This window comes from Sapajus apella, unplaced genomic scaffold (assembly GCF_009761245.1).
Source record: "Sapajus apella isolate SASKATOON/1434 unplaced genomic scaffold, GSC_monkey_1.0 scaffold10, whole genome shotgun sequence".
Taxonomy (NCBI): domain Eukaryota; kingdom Metazoa; phylum Chordata; class Mammalia; order Primates; family Cebidae; genus Sapajus; species Sapajus apella.
The window spans coordinates 7797652-7813402 of record NW_022436950.1 but is presented as its reverse complement, the minus strand read 5'-3'; the positions used below and the strand labels follow the sequence as shown (position 1 = coordinate 7813402).

At 46.1% G+C, this 15751-nt stretch overlaps 1 protein-coding gene across 2 annotated transcripts in view; it reads left to right on the top strand.

The window, feature by feature from the left end:
• Positions 1 to 15751, top strand: part of DIS3L2 (DIS3 like 3'-5' exoribonuclease 2) — a 385644-nt gene that overhangs the window by 338500 nt on the left and 31393 nt on the right. For both annotated transcript variants that reach the window (XM_032277907.1, XM_032277908.1), the window contains exon 14: positions 10841 to 10920. In XM_032277907.1, coding sequence (XP_032133798.1) covers positions 10841 to 10920 — 80 coding nt within the window. The remainder of the gene's footprint in view (positions 1 to 10840; positions 10921 to 15751) is intronic.

Sequence of the window (15751 nt, the reverse complement as noted above, 5' to 3'; positions counted from 1 at the left end):
ACCCCATTGAATGTTGAGAATTATTTTTCCTAGCACCTAAAAGCAGTTTCTCACATGAGGCTTGACATTGGAAATATTCAGTGTTACAACAGTGGACAGTGTTTTTGGGCAAATGAGGAAAGAGTTGTGTTTTTTTTGTTGTTGTTTTGTTTTGTTTAAGACTCTGTCACCCAGGCTGGAGTGCAGTGGTGCAATCTTGGCTCACTGCAACCTCTGCCTCCCGGGTTCAAGTGATTTTCCTGCCTCAGCCTCCTTAGTAGCTGGGATTACAAGTGCCTGCCACCACGCCCAGCTAATTTTTGTATTTTTAGTAGAGACGAGGTTTCACCATGTTGGCCAGGCTGGTCTCAAACTCCTGACCTCAGGTGATCCACCCGCCTCGGCCTCCCATAATGCTGGGATTATAGGCAGGAGCCACCACACCCAGCCAGGAAAGAGATTTATTACAAGGTATTTCTTAAGACAAAATCTGGTGAAAATAGAGGGACATATTAACCCACCCTTGAGGAAGACAGGCACTAGAGAGCCAAGCTCACATGATCTATACACATGACTTTCTTCTAGCCTAATCTGATTCCAGGATAAAGTGTAGAACATCTCTGAGTGAGTGGAGAGCCAGTCACTTGGGCTGCTTCTGTTTCCCTTCTCTTTGCTGAGTGTGTGATTGAAGCTGTGCAGCAGCCACTCTAAAGTGGGAGGCTTCTACAAGGTCTGCAGCATGGGTAGGACCACTGCCGAGGGCAGGACCACAAGCTTTAGAAAGCAGACAGTTAGGTAGCAGAATCATTATATTCTATATGCAGGGAAATCTAGACAGTGTCTTTCCCAGATGCACAACCATCTCTGTGTTGGAAGGGGAGATATGCAGTTCTTGCAGTCAGCACTGATACTTTACTGTGGAGGCAGCTTTGGGTAACTCTATTCCCTGAACAGTAATTGGCCTGAGGCTCCTGAGCTCTGAGCACAAATGGTTTGATATGGTGATGTTCCAATACAGTCACCCTCTTTGGCCATGAAAATCCTCAGAAATGCTCCAGCTTTGATTAGGATGAGCAGATTGGCTGCACTCTCTCTCCAGCTGGCTACATGTGACACACACAGACTTGCTTGTCACGCTTTGTATTCACTGTTGCATATTGCTCAGGCATGTGAGAGGCAAGAACATGGCCCAGTAACTGGGCAAGACCTGATCAGGAAGCTGCTGAGGTAAGGGCTCTCCCATTCTGCTAAAGGAGACCCTGGGACCAGGGACGAGCTCTCCTCTGCTGGACTCACCCAGTAATACAGGTTGTGTGGGACAGTGGTGAGCAGAACTCTCCTGCCATAGACTTGCTGGTGAGCAATGGAGTCACCCTCAGAAGAGGAGGTGGCCTGACCTGGGGGCATGAAAGCTACCACCAGGCCCTTTTCTCCTGGGACTGGCTCCTTCCTACAGAGCAGCCCTCCCTGTGGGTTGACCAGAGCTCTAGAGACAGACGTTTTTTTCTTCTCAGAAAGTAAAACCTCAGCATTGAAGAATCCTTGTCCTGTCATTTTTAACCTTAATGAGAACAGAACAAGCTTCTGGAACAAGGTGCAGCTCAGTTAGGAGAAGTGGCTTTAAGTGAAAACACAGCTGTGGGGTTTACAGACAGCACTGCAGGGAGGCGTCATCCAATGGGAGCGGCCAGCCTCGCTATAGACTTTCCAACACTAATGAATCGGGAACTCCATGCTGAACAGGGTTTAGTTTGATGGGTCCCTGTGCCAGCAGAAGGATGTATTTTTCTTGAAAGACCAAGGTGCCAGAAATCTCTATGATTACGTTACTGGAGCAAGGTTCTTTTTTGTGGTTTGTGAAGTTGAGCGTCAGGACTGCAGGATTCTCTTGCTCTTTCTCACTCTTATTTTTTCCAGGTCAGAACCAGAGCTTGGGGTGGGGAGGAAAATCCTGCTGAATGAGCAAGTTCTTTCTTAAAAAGCTCTCTCCAAGTCCAAAAAGACTTCAGTGGACTTAGGAGAAGGAAATTTAATACATTGCCATAGAATCATTATTAACCAAGTTAAAGCAAAGTCCACAGCATCTTTGTCTTATAAAAGAAAGCAAAAAGGAGATGGAAAAAAAAGAAATGATACTTAGGAAATCCAAACCAAACATGAGCACTAAAGAAGAAAAACTCAAGATCATCTCTGAGAATGTGGAGATTTTCTTCTAAGCAGATTTTTCTATTAAAAGCCAAGGCTGCAGGTAGAATTAACTTTTCTGATTTTTTAAAGTCTGCCGTAAATGGCATACCTGAAACGTTTGAACTGTGCTAGGATTTGCCATTCTCAGCTTAAGGAAGAGTTGGATACCCTGCAACACCCAGTCAGTGGACTGTGTGGGGAAGAGTCAACCGTGGAGAGGCTGGAGGCTTCCCAGGCTGGCCTTGACCTGTATTTGAACCTTAGTCCTAATAACTAGCAGATTGAAGGAAATTCACAGGCTTCCTGGAGAACTCATGTTGGTTTGAACTGGCCAAAGAACTCACACTGTACTTTTACCAGTGACCTCCCTCATTACGCGCCTGTGAGGGGAGCCCTGAGCTAGCATCCTAGGTTCCCTGCTCATTCATGGAGTAGCCTGCAGAGAAAACTGAATGACTGTGTCCTGCTGGGGCTGTAAGTACCTTCCGGGAGATGACCAGAGGGTGACCTGGTTGCCCATGAGAGGTCTTCTTGGAGGTACTGTGGACAAAACAGGGAACTCTTAAATTTTATAACTTATTTTTTGCCCTTCCAAGGTCATGCCAGAAGTTTTCCAAAGCCTCAAAACCCCTGATGTGGTGTTTTCCCTAACTGATGGAATTTAGTGCCTAGTGGCCCTTGCGTGACATTCTGCAAGTGTGGCTGTTGGACAAAGCTGCCCGTGTGTCTGGGCCAGCCAAAGACCTACCTGCTCAGTAGCCCAGAGGGACCTCTGGCATGCTTGCCTGGCCATACTTTTCTGTCTTGTCTCACCGCTCTTCTGAATGTAGCCTGGCCCGCTGGCTTCACCAGACTGGGATTCAAAATAAGGTCACCTGCCTTTTAATAGTTACATTAAATGACTCAGTGGGCACCCTTCCCCCTGCTTACCTAGGACATTCTTTCTACCCCTAAGTCCTCCCTGAAGTGCCATCCCCAAGCAGCAATAATCTGAGAAGCCTGAGGAAGCTATACATAGTCCTCAGTCACTCATTCTTGTTGCTCACCTGTTGCCGCCTGCTGGGACGATGGCCTTGCTGTCTCCATTGCCATCCCACCCAGAGGGCTCAGAAGGGCTGAAGGAGGGCCTCTTAAGGGCCCAACAACCCCACCAGGGTCTGCATCCCATGTTTCCACAGAGTCTGGGGAAAGATTCTCCTTTCCCAAGGGTCCTCGTCCCTTCAATTCATCCAGGCTTCTAGAGCTCACCCACATGATTCCCTGGGACCCCACCCTACAGCAAGAGACCTAGGTCCAAAGGGGTCCCAGTGGAAGTCTCATTCTCATGCCCAGGCTGTCTGGAGCCTGCCCTCCTGTGTGACCTCAGCCTGAGCCCCTGAAGGAGAAGGGTCTTCCATTTTCTGCCCTAGGGAGACTGACCTGTCCCTGTTGGGATGAAAGCCTTGCCTCTAACTGAACCCATTTGAAGTATTCTTCCCTCTGCTGGTGAAAGCTGACAGAGCAGCCTTGTTACTGCCTCCTGGGTCCTTCACTTCCTTCCCTCTTCACCCAATACCAGGACCATTGTGCAGTTGGAAACTGTCCACCTAGGGAAGCCTATTCCCGGGGAAAGGATTGGGTAGTGGTGAGCTCTCTCACTTGACATGGCAGCTGCCTCTGGAGAAAGACCTTGTGAAGTCTGAGTGGCTGCCATTCTTGCAGGCTGACTTCCCAAGCTGAGCTGCTCTGTGGGTGGGTCTCTGCAGGCGGTGATTCTGCTGCCTGGTTGCTTGCGGTGCCTGATACATAGAAAGTATCCAGTGAGCACTGTGGAGGGAAGGAGCTTGTGCCTCTTCAGAGTGCTGATGAGATGGCAACACCTGAACACTGAGAGCATCTGAGCCACAGCTTGTCATCTGGTGACAATTACTGAGCAGAGGGCAGATGTGGGGCAAAATTTATTTACTGGAGAGAAAGGAGATATTCTTTCAAAGGGATAACATTGGACATCTACTGTGACAGTGATAAGGACACTGAGTGCCCAGGAGACCTAGTGAAGCCACCCTTGGACTCTGGGGGAAAAGGCTCTGCCTCCAGCATCCCAGCAAAGGGAAAAACAAAAGATCAAGGCCACTTGTGCAGAGGAGGGACAGGCAGGAAGGGCTCCCCTGGAACCCGGTGGAGCGTGAGAAAGGGCACAGAGGCCTGAGGGAGCATGGCCTGCTCCGAACTCCTCAGGGAGGTGGACCACGTAGGGGGAGTTCACGGAGCTCTTTGGAGCCAGAGAGTGGCCCTTCCCTGTCCTATAAGACTCTTGTTGTCCGCCTGAGGGCCTCCCTGGCTGGCACACCCTCCTGCGCACAGGCCCACCTTTTTCCATTGCTCTGTTACAGTCCATATTTGTTCATGTGAACAACCACCCTCCAGAGACCCTGGGCTGCATTAAATTCACTTTTATGTCTCCAGCAGCAGGAAGCCATCAGAGGTACTATAGAGGGAAGCATCACCAGGTTTATGTTTCAGGAAGATGACAACTAGAGAGCGGATTAGGACAGCAGAGCCAAGGGAATGGGGACATACACTGTGTGTCAGTGTCCTTAGGAGAAACGTGAGCACAAATTACACAAAGGCAGTAGAGGTCCCAAAGGTGGCAGGGACCAGGACTGCCTCCACCAAGGCACTGGCTGTCTACTTTGTCAATCTTTTGAGTCTGTATCCTCCATGAGTTGGCTGTCTTCTCAGGATGGTGGCAAGCTGGTTGCAGTTCTGGCCTGTGTGCCCAGAAGCACTCAACAAGCATCCCCTCATACCTCATCAGCCTCGGTTGGATCACACATCCATTCCTGAACCAGTTTCTAGGGCCAGGAAATGCCATGCCCTGATTGGTTTGGGTTTCTTACCTCAGAGCCGTCAGGTCCAGCCCTGGAGCTAGAGGCTGGGTCTTCTTCCCCTTGGACCCTCTATACTGGGGAGCAGGACAGGGGAGTGAATAGCTGAGTGAAACTAGGGCATCCTTAGCAAGGAGGAAATGCCTGCTAGATACGCATCCATGTCTGCTACAGGAACCAGATGGACCCATTCATTCATGTATTGAACCTTGCACATGGTGAGCACGTACACACACCTGCACAGTGGTGGGGACATACTTTGTGGAAACAGCATACCATCCTCCTGGGTGAATTTCAGTCCTCATGAAGGATCCCCCACTCATCCCTACCCAGACCCTTGACTCTCCATTCCTTGATTTTCTTTTTGGATTTTGTTTTTGACCAGCTATCTCCAAGGTCAGACACACGACCTGCTCTCTGACCATGCCTCAGCCACTTCAACTCCCTTACCCAGTGACTCCCACATTCCTCTCCTTGACCTCTCAGACACTACACCCAGTGGTTAGCAACATGGACCACACTTCAGCTCTGCCTTTGGGCCAAATATTTAATAAACTCCCCTGTAAAACAGAGGTAGGAACCAACCTTGCAGGGCTGTTGCGTGGATTAAATAAGACCAGCGTGAGAGATGCTTAGGACAGAGGACGTGCTCAATAAATATTAGCTCCATTCAAGACATCTGTCACCGAGCCACTTCTGTTTTCTTCCCATCAGCCTCGTTCCCATTTATTCCCTTCCTGTCCCCCCATACGTCTCCTGGTCCACAGGCTGCTGTATCCTATCTCCACTCCCTTACCCCTTATTCTCCCATTAAACCTTCCTGGGAGATACTCAGCTTGGACCAACCTAACTTTCTTTATGCTAATGTCTAGCTCGCTAGAAAACAATCAGCAGTGGGACAGATGCTTGCTACAGTAACTTCAGATCCTGTGGCCTCAGGGGGATCCAAATCCTCCTTGGCAATCCTTATGGCTCCATCCAGGTCAGCTGTTTCTCCTGTTCTCCAAAGGAGCAATCTTAAACCTTCATCACTTTCCTTAAACTTCTTCCCCCATCATACTCCCCATTCCTTGCAGATAATTTGTCTCCTAATTCTCAGGAAATAACCAAAAAAATCATACTAGGACATTCTAAATCCCCCCTGCCTATCCACAGATCACACTGTTATCCCTGCTCATCATCCTTCCTCCTGCAGAAAGGGGTTCCACTTTTGTGTTGGATCCAATCCCTCATCATCTCAGAGACCTTGAATCTGTAGTTCTCTCTTTCTCTCTTATGTCTTCTATCCCATCATAGTGCCTTCTTCCTGTCAGCATTTGAAAAAGTCTCCATTGTCTTTAAATACACTCCCTTCCACACCTTCAGTACATTCCCACAGCCTCATCCTGTCCCATCCCCTTTCATGAATCTTGCCTCTTCCCTAGCACTGACTAATTTGCTAAGAGTTGTATTCACTCATGATTGCCATTTCCTGGCTTTCTGCTCACTTTTCAACCTGTCACCCCTGATCTCTGCTCCCAGCACTCCCTGCAAGGGTCTTTTCTGATAGATCCAAAGGAGTCCTTGTTTGGGAATGTCCTCTGTTACTTGACCTTTTAGAAGGATTTAATGCTGCTGACTGCTCCCTCCTTAAGCATGTTCTCCCCTTGGCTTCTTTAATGTCAGAACTCAGAACTCCATAGCCACTCCCCAGTTTCTGTTGTCCAACTCTTCAGTACAGGTATTTCTCAGGATTCTATCCAGGACCCTCTTCTTATCCCTCCACGTTACAATCTTGCTTGTAAACTTCAGAACAGTATATTCAGCAGCCTGCTGGTCATCTCCGCTAGACGCCTCTCAGGTATGTTAGAATCAGCAATCTCAAACTGAACTCCAACTCTTCTCCCAAACCTCTTGTCCTTCCTTGTCAGGGTGAGCAGCAATAGCATCTGCACTGCAGCCTGAGCCAGAGAGTCCTGAAAGTTATTGTTGACTCTTCCCTCTCTCACCGACTTTATATCCAGATCATCACCAATCCTGTAATGCTGGTGAGGCTGGTGAGGTGAAAGGAATGTGGATTTTGGTTAAAATTCCAGTTCTAATTGTAGTTCACACAAACTACTTAACCTTTCTCAGCCTCAAGTTCCTCATCTGTTTAAAGGAAATAGTAATACCTAATTCAAGTGGTTGTCAGGATAAAGGAAAGCCTTTACTTGGTAGGTGATAATGGTTTGGCTCTGTGTCCCCATCCAAATCTCACCTTGAATTATAATAATCCCCACATGTCGTGGGAAGGACCGTGGGAAGTAATTGAATCATGGCGGTGGGTTTTCCCTGTGCTGTTCTCGTGATAGTGAATACGTCTCACGAGATCTGATGGTTTTATAAATCAGAGTTCCCCTGCACAAACTCTCTTGCCTCTCACCACATAAGACTTGCCTTTGCATCTCCTTTGCCTTCTGCCGTGATTGCAAGGCCTCCCCAGCCATGTGGAATGTGAGTCTATTAAATCTCTTTTCTTTATAAATTACCCACTCTCAGGTATTTCTTTATTAGCAGTGTGAGAACAGACATAGAGTAGGCATGTAATAAGTATGAGTCCTCCATTCAGTAAACATGACTGGTCTTCTGTTCCAGTCTTCTCTCTCCTCCACCACATCACCACTTCTACTGACTTGCCTTGTTGTTGAATTGGTGTGTACATAGTTTCCTGACTTTGAGGATCCCCCTGCATTTAGATTTCCCACAGTTCCTTCATGACTAAGGACTACAGCTTCTGTCTGATCACTTGTTTTTCACCTGGTCATGGGAGATACAGCATTGAGCAGGGTCTGGGAGACAGATTCCAGATGTCACTGGCACATAGATGTGTATGTATTTCCAAGTCTTGTCTCTTAGCTGTCTCCAACACTTCATCTGCACTGCACCTCTGTAGACCAGATCCTCATCGTCTCATTGGGCCACTGCAACAGCTGCCTCTAAGGCCTTTCTCCCCGCCCTCTCCCACTTCAGCCCTTTTCTACCTGACCGTCAGAGCTGGTCTTTCTGTCCTGAAACCTGCCATGGCTTCTCTTTTCTGGTGAGATGAAGTTCACACACTCCTACGTGTAGCCTGCCTTGCCGGCTCATCTCCTTTGCGTGCTCGTGCCAGCCCAGTGGGTAAGTTCTCTCTCACCCAGTGCCCTCTTGGGAGCAAGAAGGATGGGAGCAAGAAGGATGCTTAGATACAGTTGAGAAGCTGCATACTGTACTTCCTGGGTCTAGTGGCTAGTAGGACAGGCATAAGACACTCAGCTAAGACCAGCTGTCCAGAAAACAGAGACCAAAGACACAGGAAACCCAGGAGGGCTTAGAATTCTGTAAGAAAGAATTGGCAGTCCTAAAATAAGGAGGAAAACATATTAGTCTTCTATCAAAGCAATGTATGCTTATAAAGAATTTGGAAAATGCAAAAAAGGTAATCACCTGGAACCTCTCACCTAGTGATAGCCACTGTTGCCATTTAGGTATGTTCCTTCCAAGTCTTTTTTTTTTTTTTTTAAGACAAGAGCCTTGTTCTGTTGCCCAGCCTGAAGTGCATTGGTACAATCTTGGCTCACTGTAAGCTCCACCCCTCAGGTTCAAGCAATTCTCATGTCTCAGCCTCCTGAGTAGCTGGGACTACAGGATCAGCTAATTTTATGTATTTTAGTAGAGATGGGGTTTTACCATGTTGCCCAGGCTGGTCTCTGAGCTCAGGCAATCTACTGCCTCAGCCTCCCAGAGTGCTGGGATTACAGGCATGAGCCACCACATCTGGCTTCACTCTTTCTTCTAGGAAGTCTTTGAACTTTTTTACATAGTCTTCATGGTACACTGTATAATCAAGTACACATCCTGCTCTATCTCATCTGTCCAACGTATTTTTCCTGGGTTAGTAAAAATTCTTCCTAAGCAACATAACAACTGCCTGCTACTCCATGTGTGCCTATAGGATGGTTTGTTTAACCTTCTGCTATTGCTAGACTTTTTAGTCTTTGCAATAAATAACACTGGGGGGGAACCATTCTGCAAATAAAACTTTTCTTCCTACATTTCTGATAATTTTTCTAAACTATAAATCCATAACTTAAATCACTGAGTCAAAGGATATGAAAATTTCTAAGCAATGCAGACTCAAAATGGGCAGAATGAATATAGACCTGACCTCAGCTGCAAAGAGAGAGGTAAAGAGAAAAGGGTTGTAACTAATAGATGCTTTTAAAATTATTTTTTACTTCACAAAGGAGAGGGCTGGGAAGATTCAAGTGGTGCTCCGTAGGGAAAACATGCCTTTAACTTGAAGTTTCTGGCTTCGTGATGGTCAAGAAGGTCTTGTTTCTGCTTTTGTATTTTCATCTGGGTCAGTGAGAGGACAAACCATTCCTATGGTTTTCCACTAAGGAAGAGGAAAGTCGTCCAGTATCTAATGATGCAGATCATTAGTTGTGTTCACAGCCTTGTAGTTAAAAAAAATTTATAATAATGTATCCTCCTAATGTGCAGTTAATTTTAGTTAAAATTTCCCTGGTGCTTTAAAAACCCAGTGAATTAATAAACATAGTAATTGGCTTGCATTTGGAATATTAAAGCTGTCATAACCAGCTGGCTCTGGCAAGACACGCTGCACCTCCCTGAGCTCTGTTGGGAGTTCAGCACTCACCTGAGCACTGCTCTCTGGAATCCAGAAAGAAACCAAGGCCTTACCAGACCTCCTGTTCCTGGTCTTCCATAACCGAAGAAAGCTAATGAGCGTCTTAAAGTTAACCTGTCCAGAGTCAAATTTCTGACTCATCAGTCCTTAAATTCAGTCTTTCTCTCAGCACCACCTGGCTGGTGATTTGGATTCAAAAGCTTGATTTCTTTCTTTCTTTCCTTGCCACTGCCAGCATCAAATCCACAAGCATATCCTGTTGATTCTACTTCTAAAATGTGTCTCCAGTTGTCCATTTCTCTCCCTCTAGTCCCAGCCCTCGGCCACTCCCTGACTCTGTAGTGGCTGTGTCCCACAGGATGTCGCTCCTGCTCTGTGGTCTGTGGTCTGCAGTTGGTGCTGTAGCCAGAGGGATCTTGCCGAAATAGATATCTGATGACCTCATCCACTCCTTCTTTTTCTCTTCTTTGCTGTTAAGGTAAAGGCCAAAAATTAAAAATTCCATTGTGGCCAAGAAGGTCCTGCCCTGAGTCACCCACCATGTACCTGGATCTATCAGGGCCTAACTTCACCAGCCATCCTGCAGTTCCTGCAGCTCCTGCCCCAGGGCGTCTGCACGCACTGTGCTCTCTGCCCAGGAGAACCCTCTCCACTCCCCGCTCCTCCTGATTCAGAGGAGCCTTCCCTTCTACCCGTTCTATCCAGGTCAGGCTCTTTACTTTTATATAATTTATAATGGGGATTTTTTCTTGCTTCAGAGAACCTATTTTAATTTGAAGTTCTACACATGTATACATATTCATTGGTGTGACCATTTGATTGCCATCAGTCTTCTCTGCTAGACGTTAAGACCCATGAAAGAGGCTGCTGTCACTGTTCTTTCCCTCTCTGCTAGCTCATGTCTAGCAGAAGGAAGGTGCCTAATAAATGTATTGATTGTATGCTGAGTGACCAAGTAGAGTCCTGGTGATAGTCATCATTGATGATGAGGTCCCTGTAAGGTGTGGGCTCTTCCCCGAGAAGGCAGGCCCAGGTTCTCCACAACACATTGACTTGAGGGAGTGTGACTTTGCTTGATTTTATTTTTTCATTTCAGCTATTGGAGCAAATAGAACATGCTGCCTAAAATTTATTTTTCTCTTCTCTCTCTGTTCAGCTAAAGCTTGCTTTCACTCTGGACCATGAGACCGGATTGCCTCAAGGATGTCATATCTATGAGTACCGCGACAGCAACAAGTAAGCCACTCAGTGGGAAAGAGTGTCACTTCCTGTGTGTGCAGCAGTGGTGCCTGCGGGCTTTCTGACACTGGGCTTCCATTGCTAGGTGGTTTTCAGGAAGGGAATGACACCTTTTACTACTGCACTAGAAAATAGCCGCCACAGAAATAGTCCTCTTATAAGATCTCTTTGCCCCTGAGTATAGAAGTTGGAGTGCTTGTAGAGGAGCAGCTGTGGTGTGATAGAAGCAGATTCTGAAGCAGACCTTCTTCCAGGCTCCAGCCATCCCCCAGACCCTCCCCACTCTTAGTCTCCAGTCCTGTGCCTGCTTGTTTGGTTCACTGTGTGACTTTGGCTTTGTTGCAGTTGTCCAGTTGCTATCTGTCTACACTTAGGTTTATGGGTTTTGTTGTAATTGCCTACCTTGTGAATTTTATATTAATAGTTGGGAGATTTCTGGGTGCTTACAGAGATTTAAATTGGTGGCCTTGTTAAAAAGGTGGCACCTGGCATTATTTCATAGTGCCTCCTTTCCACATCACAGAATGCCTCATTTTTTTTTTCCCCTGAGACGGGGTCTTGCTCTGTCACCTAGGCTGGATTGCATGGTAGAATCATGGCTCACTGCAGCCCGAAATTCCTGGGCTCAAGTGACACTCCTACCTCAGTTTCCCAAGTACCTGGGACATAGGTGCATGCCACCACACCCAGCTAATTTTTTAAAATTTTAACAGAGACAAGGTTCTCCCTCTGTTGCCCAGGCTGGTCTTGAACTCCTCAGCTCAAGCGATCATCCCACCTCAGCCTCCCAAAGTGCTGGGATTACAGATGTGAGCCACTGCACCCAGCCACAGACTGCCTCCTTGACCTTGTATTTTTGTTTGTGAAACAGTGAAAGTGGTGGTGAGTGAAGCACAGGGAATGTGCCCTGATGATGACGGTGATGGTAATGATGGCAGCCACCACTGAGCATCTCCTGTGTGTTAGGCACAGTACTGAGGGCTTAACATTTGTTATCTCACTTAACCCTCATGACAGCCCCGAGTGTGTTCTTTTATTATTGTCGTATTTGCAGAAGCTAAGGTCAAGGGAACTAAAGTAATTCACTCAGGGTAACTTGCCACAGCTGTGAGAAGCAGAGTCAACATTATGTTTACTCTGAGGAAGAATAGATGGAAAACAGTTGACCCATAGTGGTACTTAGAAACCCCAGTCAATGACAAGAGCAGTCCCAACCTGGACTTGAGGAGAATGTAGTCTAGAATGTACTCTGGTCTTATTGTCTAAATATCTAGGCTGTTTATACAGTGGAGGGAAACAAACAGGTGCATGCCAGTAAAACTGTATATTACCTTCCAGAAGAGAAACCTGCACCACCTCAAGACCTCTTGCACTGTTACGGGTAGAAGATAGGCTACTGGCTGATGTCATTACCACATCTCCATTGAGAGTACCTTCAAGACATGTTATCTCTTTGTAATTTATTTTTAGGAGAATTCCATAGTAAGCTATTGTGTACCCCTAATTAATCATAGGAAGGATTGACCAGACATCCTTTAACAGTTCTGATTGGACTCTCTGCTCTTTGGGAAAAGGTTGCAGAGTTTTTGTTCAATGGGAGAAGGGCATCAGCTCTCTGTCCTTTAAGTTTATGTCTTAGCTGTTCACATATCCAGTAGCAACAACTTAGGTTGTCTTTGACTGTGAGAAGAGAAAATAGCCTAGCTCTTTATATATATATATATATATATAATAGAAACAGTGTCTCATGATGTTGCCTAGACTGGTCTTGAACTCCTGAGCTCAAGCCATCCTCTTGCCTTAGCGTTCCAAAGTGCTGAGATTATGAGATTATAGATATGAGCCACCATCTGGCCTAGCTATGTGTCTTGGTCTATCCATAGCTCCTAGCATATTATCAGACCAAGCAATGTAAGAAGATAACTTAGGGTTTATAAATATGAATAAGTTTTGGCTCCCAAAAACCTATAAAAGAAAGTATATGTGTAGGAAATCAGATAGGAGCCATGATCTAGAAAAGTACGGTGATCAAACACTTCAGTGACTGCTCTCTCTGGTTCTCTCTTACTTGTGTTAGAGTCAGTCTTAGGGTTCATTCTCAATCCTTAGACAACTTTCCTAACCTCTCTGGCCTCTAGTTTCTTTCTTTTTCTTTTTTTTTTGAGACAGAGTCTTGCTCTTGTCATCCAGCCTAGAATGCAATTGTGCAATCTTGGCTTACTGCAACCTCCGCCTCCCAGGTTCAAATGATTCTCCTGCCTCAGCCTCCTAAATAGCTGGGATTACAGGTGCCCGCCACCACACCTAGCTAATTTTTGTATTTTTTAGTAGAGTTTCACCATGTTGGCTAGGCTGGTCTTGAGCTCCTGACCTAGGTGATCTGTCTGCCTTGGCCCCCCAAGTGCTGGGATTATAGGCGTGAGCCACTGTGTCTGGCCTGAGCCTCTAGTTTCTTGATCTGTTCAAAATAGTGGAATTAATAATGCCTCTCTGGCAGGATTGCATGGGGCTCTCTAGGCGGGATGTCATGTTGAAGTGTGTCATCACCAGCCTCATGTATAGAATGCCCATAGGAAGTGTTGGTTGCCTTTCCTTCCCAAAGAGAAAAACCGGCTCATGACTTCCATTTTCCCAGAAAGTCTGCAGCTAACAGTGTACTGCTGAGGGAAGAGGCTGGTGTACCTGCCATTCACAACCTTCTGTTGTGTATGACACTATCAAAGGCAGACTCCTGCCGGGCGCAGTGGCTCACACCTGTAATCCCAGCACTTTGGGAGGCCGAGGTGGGCGGATTACCTGAGGTAAGAAGTTCAATACCAGCCTGGCTAATATGGTGAAACCGCATCTCTACTAAAAATACAAAAATTAGCTGGGCATGGTGGCAGGCACCTGTGATCCCAGCTACTTGGGAGGCTGAGGCAGGAGAATCGCTTGAGCCCAGGAGGCGGAGGTTGCAGTGAGCTGAGATCGCACCATTGCACTCCAGCCTGGGTGATAGAGTGAGACTCTATCTCAAAAACAAAAAACAAAAACAAAAAAAATCCAGAAGTATTAAAAAAAAAAAAAAGAAGAAGAAGAAAAAGGAGGAAAAAAAGGCAGACTCCTCTCCTCACTTATGAGTTGTGAAGCATGGAGGACCCCACAATCCTGACTATGGCTTCTCTTCTCCCCCAGACCCCTGTCTGTGTTCTCTGTTTCCATTTATGGTCATTTTCCCTAAAACACCTGAATCCAAATATTGGTGTGATAGTGGCATTTAGGAAATGAAGATATTCAGCCCAGACCCTTGTCTCAGGCCAAGTAACGTGAAGGCAACACCAGCAGAGAGAGGAAATTCTACAGATGAAAAAGCTAGCTTGAATATTAGTTTGGTACAACTGATTATTGAAATTACTGCGTTTCCCTTTTGGATATTCCCTGCAGTACAATTTATAATCATTTTAGCATTCATCTCTGTTTGCCATATTCAATCCGTTAGCAAAAAAGTTGTTCTGAATAAATGCTGAGGCTGTTGGATGGTTCTCCCAAATAGTCTTTGCTTTCAAATGGAATGGCCTGGAAAATTGACACTCCATTTTTATATTTTCTGGATTCTCTTAGTCCTTGGTTAACTGGATTCAATAACAAAAGCAGGTAAAGTTTTCTGCAACAGAGAAAAAGGAGGTGGACCTCGGATCCATGGGTGGTGCCTGATAGCTTTGATCCTTGGCTCTATGTCATCCTGTTCTCCTTTCATATAAAGGGGCTAATGTCTGCCTCTGGGGTTCGTCTCTGATGTGACTTGAACCTGACTTCTCTAAGGCTAGAGGCACAGTGTCAGGTTAACATTCTTAAAGCTCTGAGGTCATTAGAAGAAAGCAAGAAGCTGTCCTATTGTGTCTTGTGTTCAACTAGTAAAGCTTTCCACCTTGAATTATTTTATCAGCCTCCCAAAAGCTGTTCCAATCTGCATCTAAGAGGTGTGAGGTCTCACCTGAGCCCCCTGGCAGATGCCACCATTCACCACCTGTAGACCCAAGGGCCACCTTCTTTTTTTTCTCTCTTGCAGAAAACATTACCTGTCTTTAATACTAAATCCAGTTAATCATGGAGTGATTGAGAGTCGTTGTCAAATTGAAGTTTGGAGGTCTCTTGTTACAGGACAAGGAAGAAGGCCTTCAAGAGTGAATAAGTGATTTGTGAGAATTCAGTTACACATTTATGAAGCCCCTGTTCTGTACAGTGGGTTACGTGGGAGAGGCAAAGATATATTAGACCCAGTGCATGACCTCAGGGTTTGTGTAAGTAGCAAAGCACACTCCAGTACCCTGTGGGATGGCGTGCACCTTGGCAGTAGTAGGAATCAAGTGCTGTGACAGTGATGATGAGGAAGGTGAATGTGTCTGACTTTGGAGTTGCTCTGTAGTTGGTGGTGACCTTCACAGACAAGGGGCTTTGTCCAGAAGGCTCCTTTCTCTTGATCCCCACTGCTACCCTCCTTCTTACTGCCAGGACTGTGGAGCTGCTTTGCAAGCTATTTTTCTTGTTGTTAGCTGGTTGGTCTCGGGGCTATCCTCTCTGCACCGTGAGTGAGCGTGTGTATCTTTTCCTTCTGGTTCCTTTTTAGACCTTATTTTTATCTTTGGTGTTCTACAGTTTTACTACATTATGTCTGAGTGGATTCATTTTTAGTTGTATTGTTTAGGACTCAATACAGTTCTCATTTAGAAATTTTTATCGTTTATCTTTGATTCTCTTTGGTTCTCTCTAATCTCTCCTTCTGGAACTTGCTAGAAACCCACTATCTTATTTCATCTTTCCTCTCTTTTTCTGTTTCCGTATCTGTTAG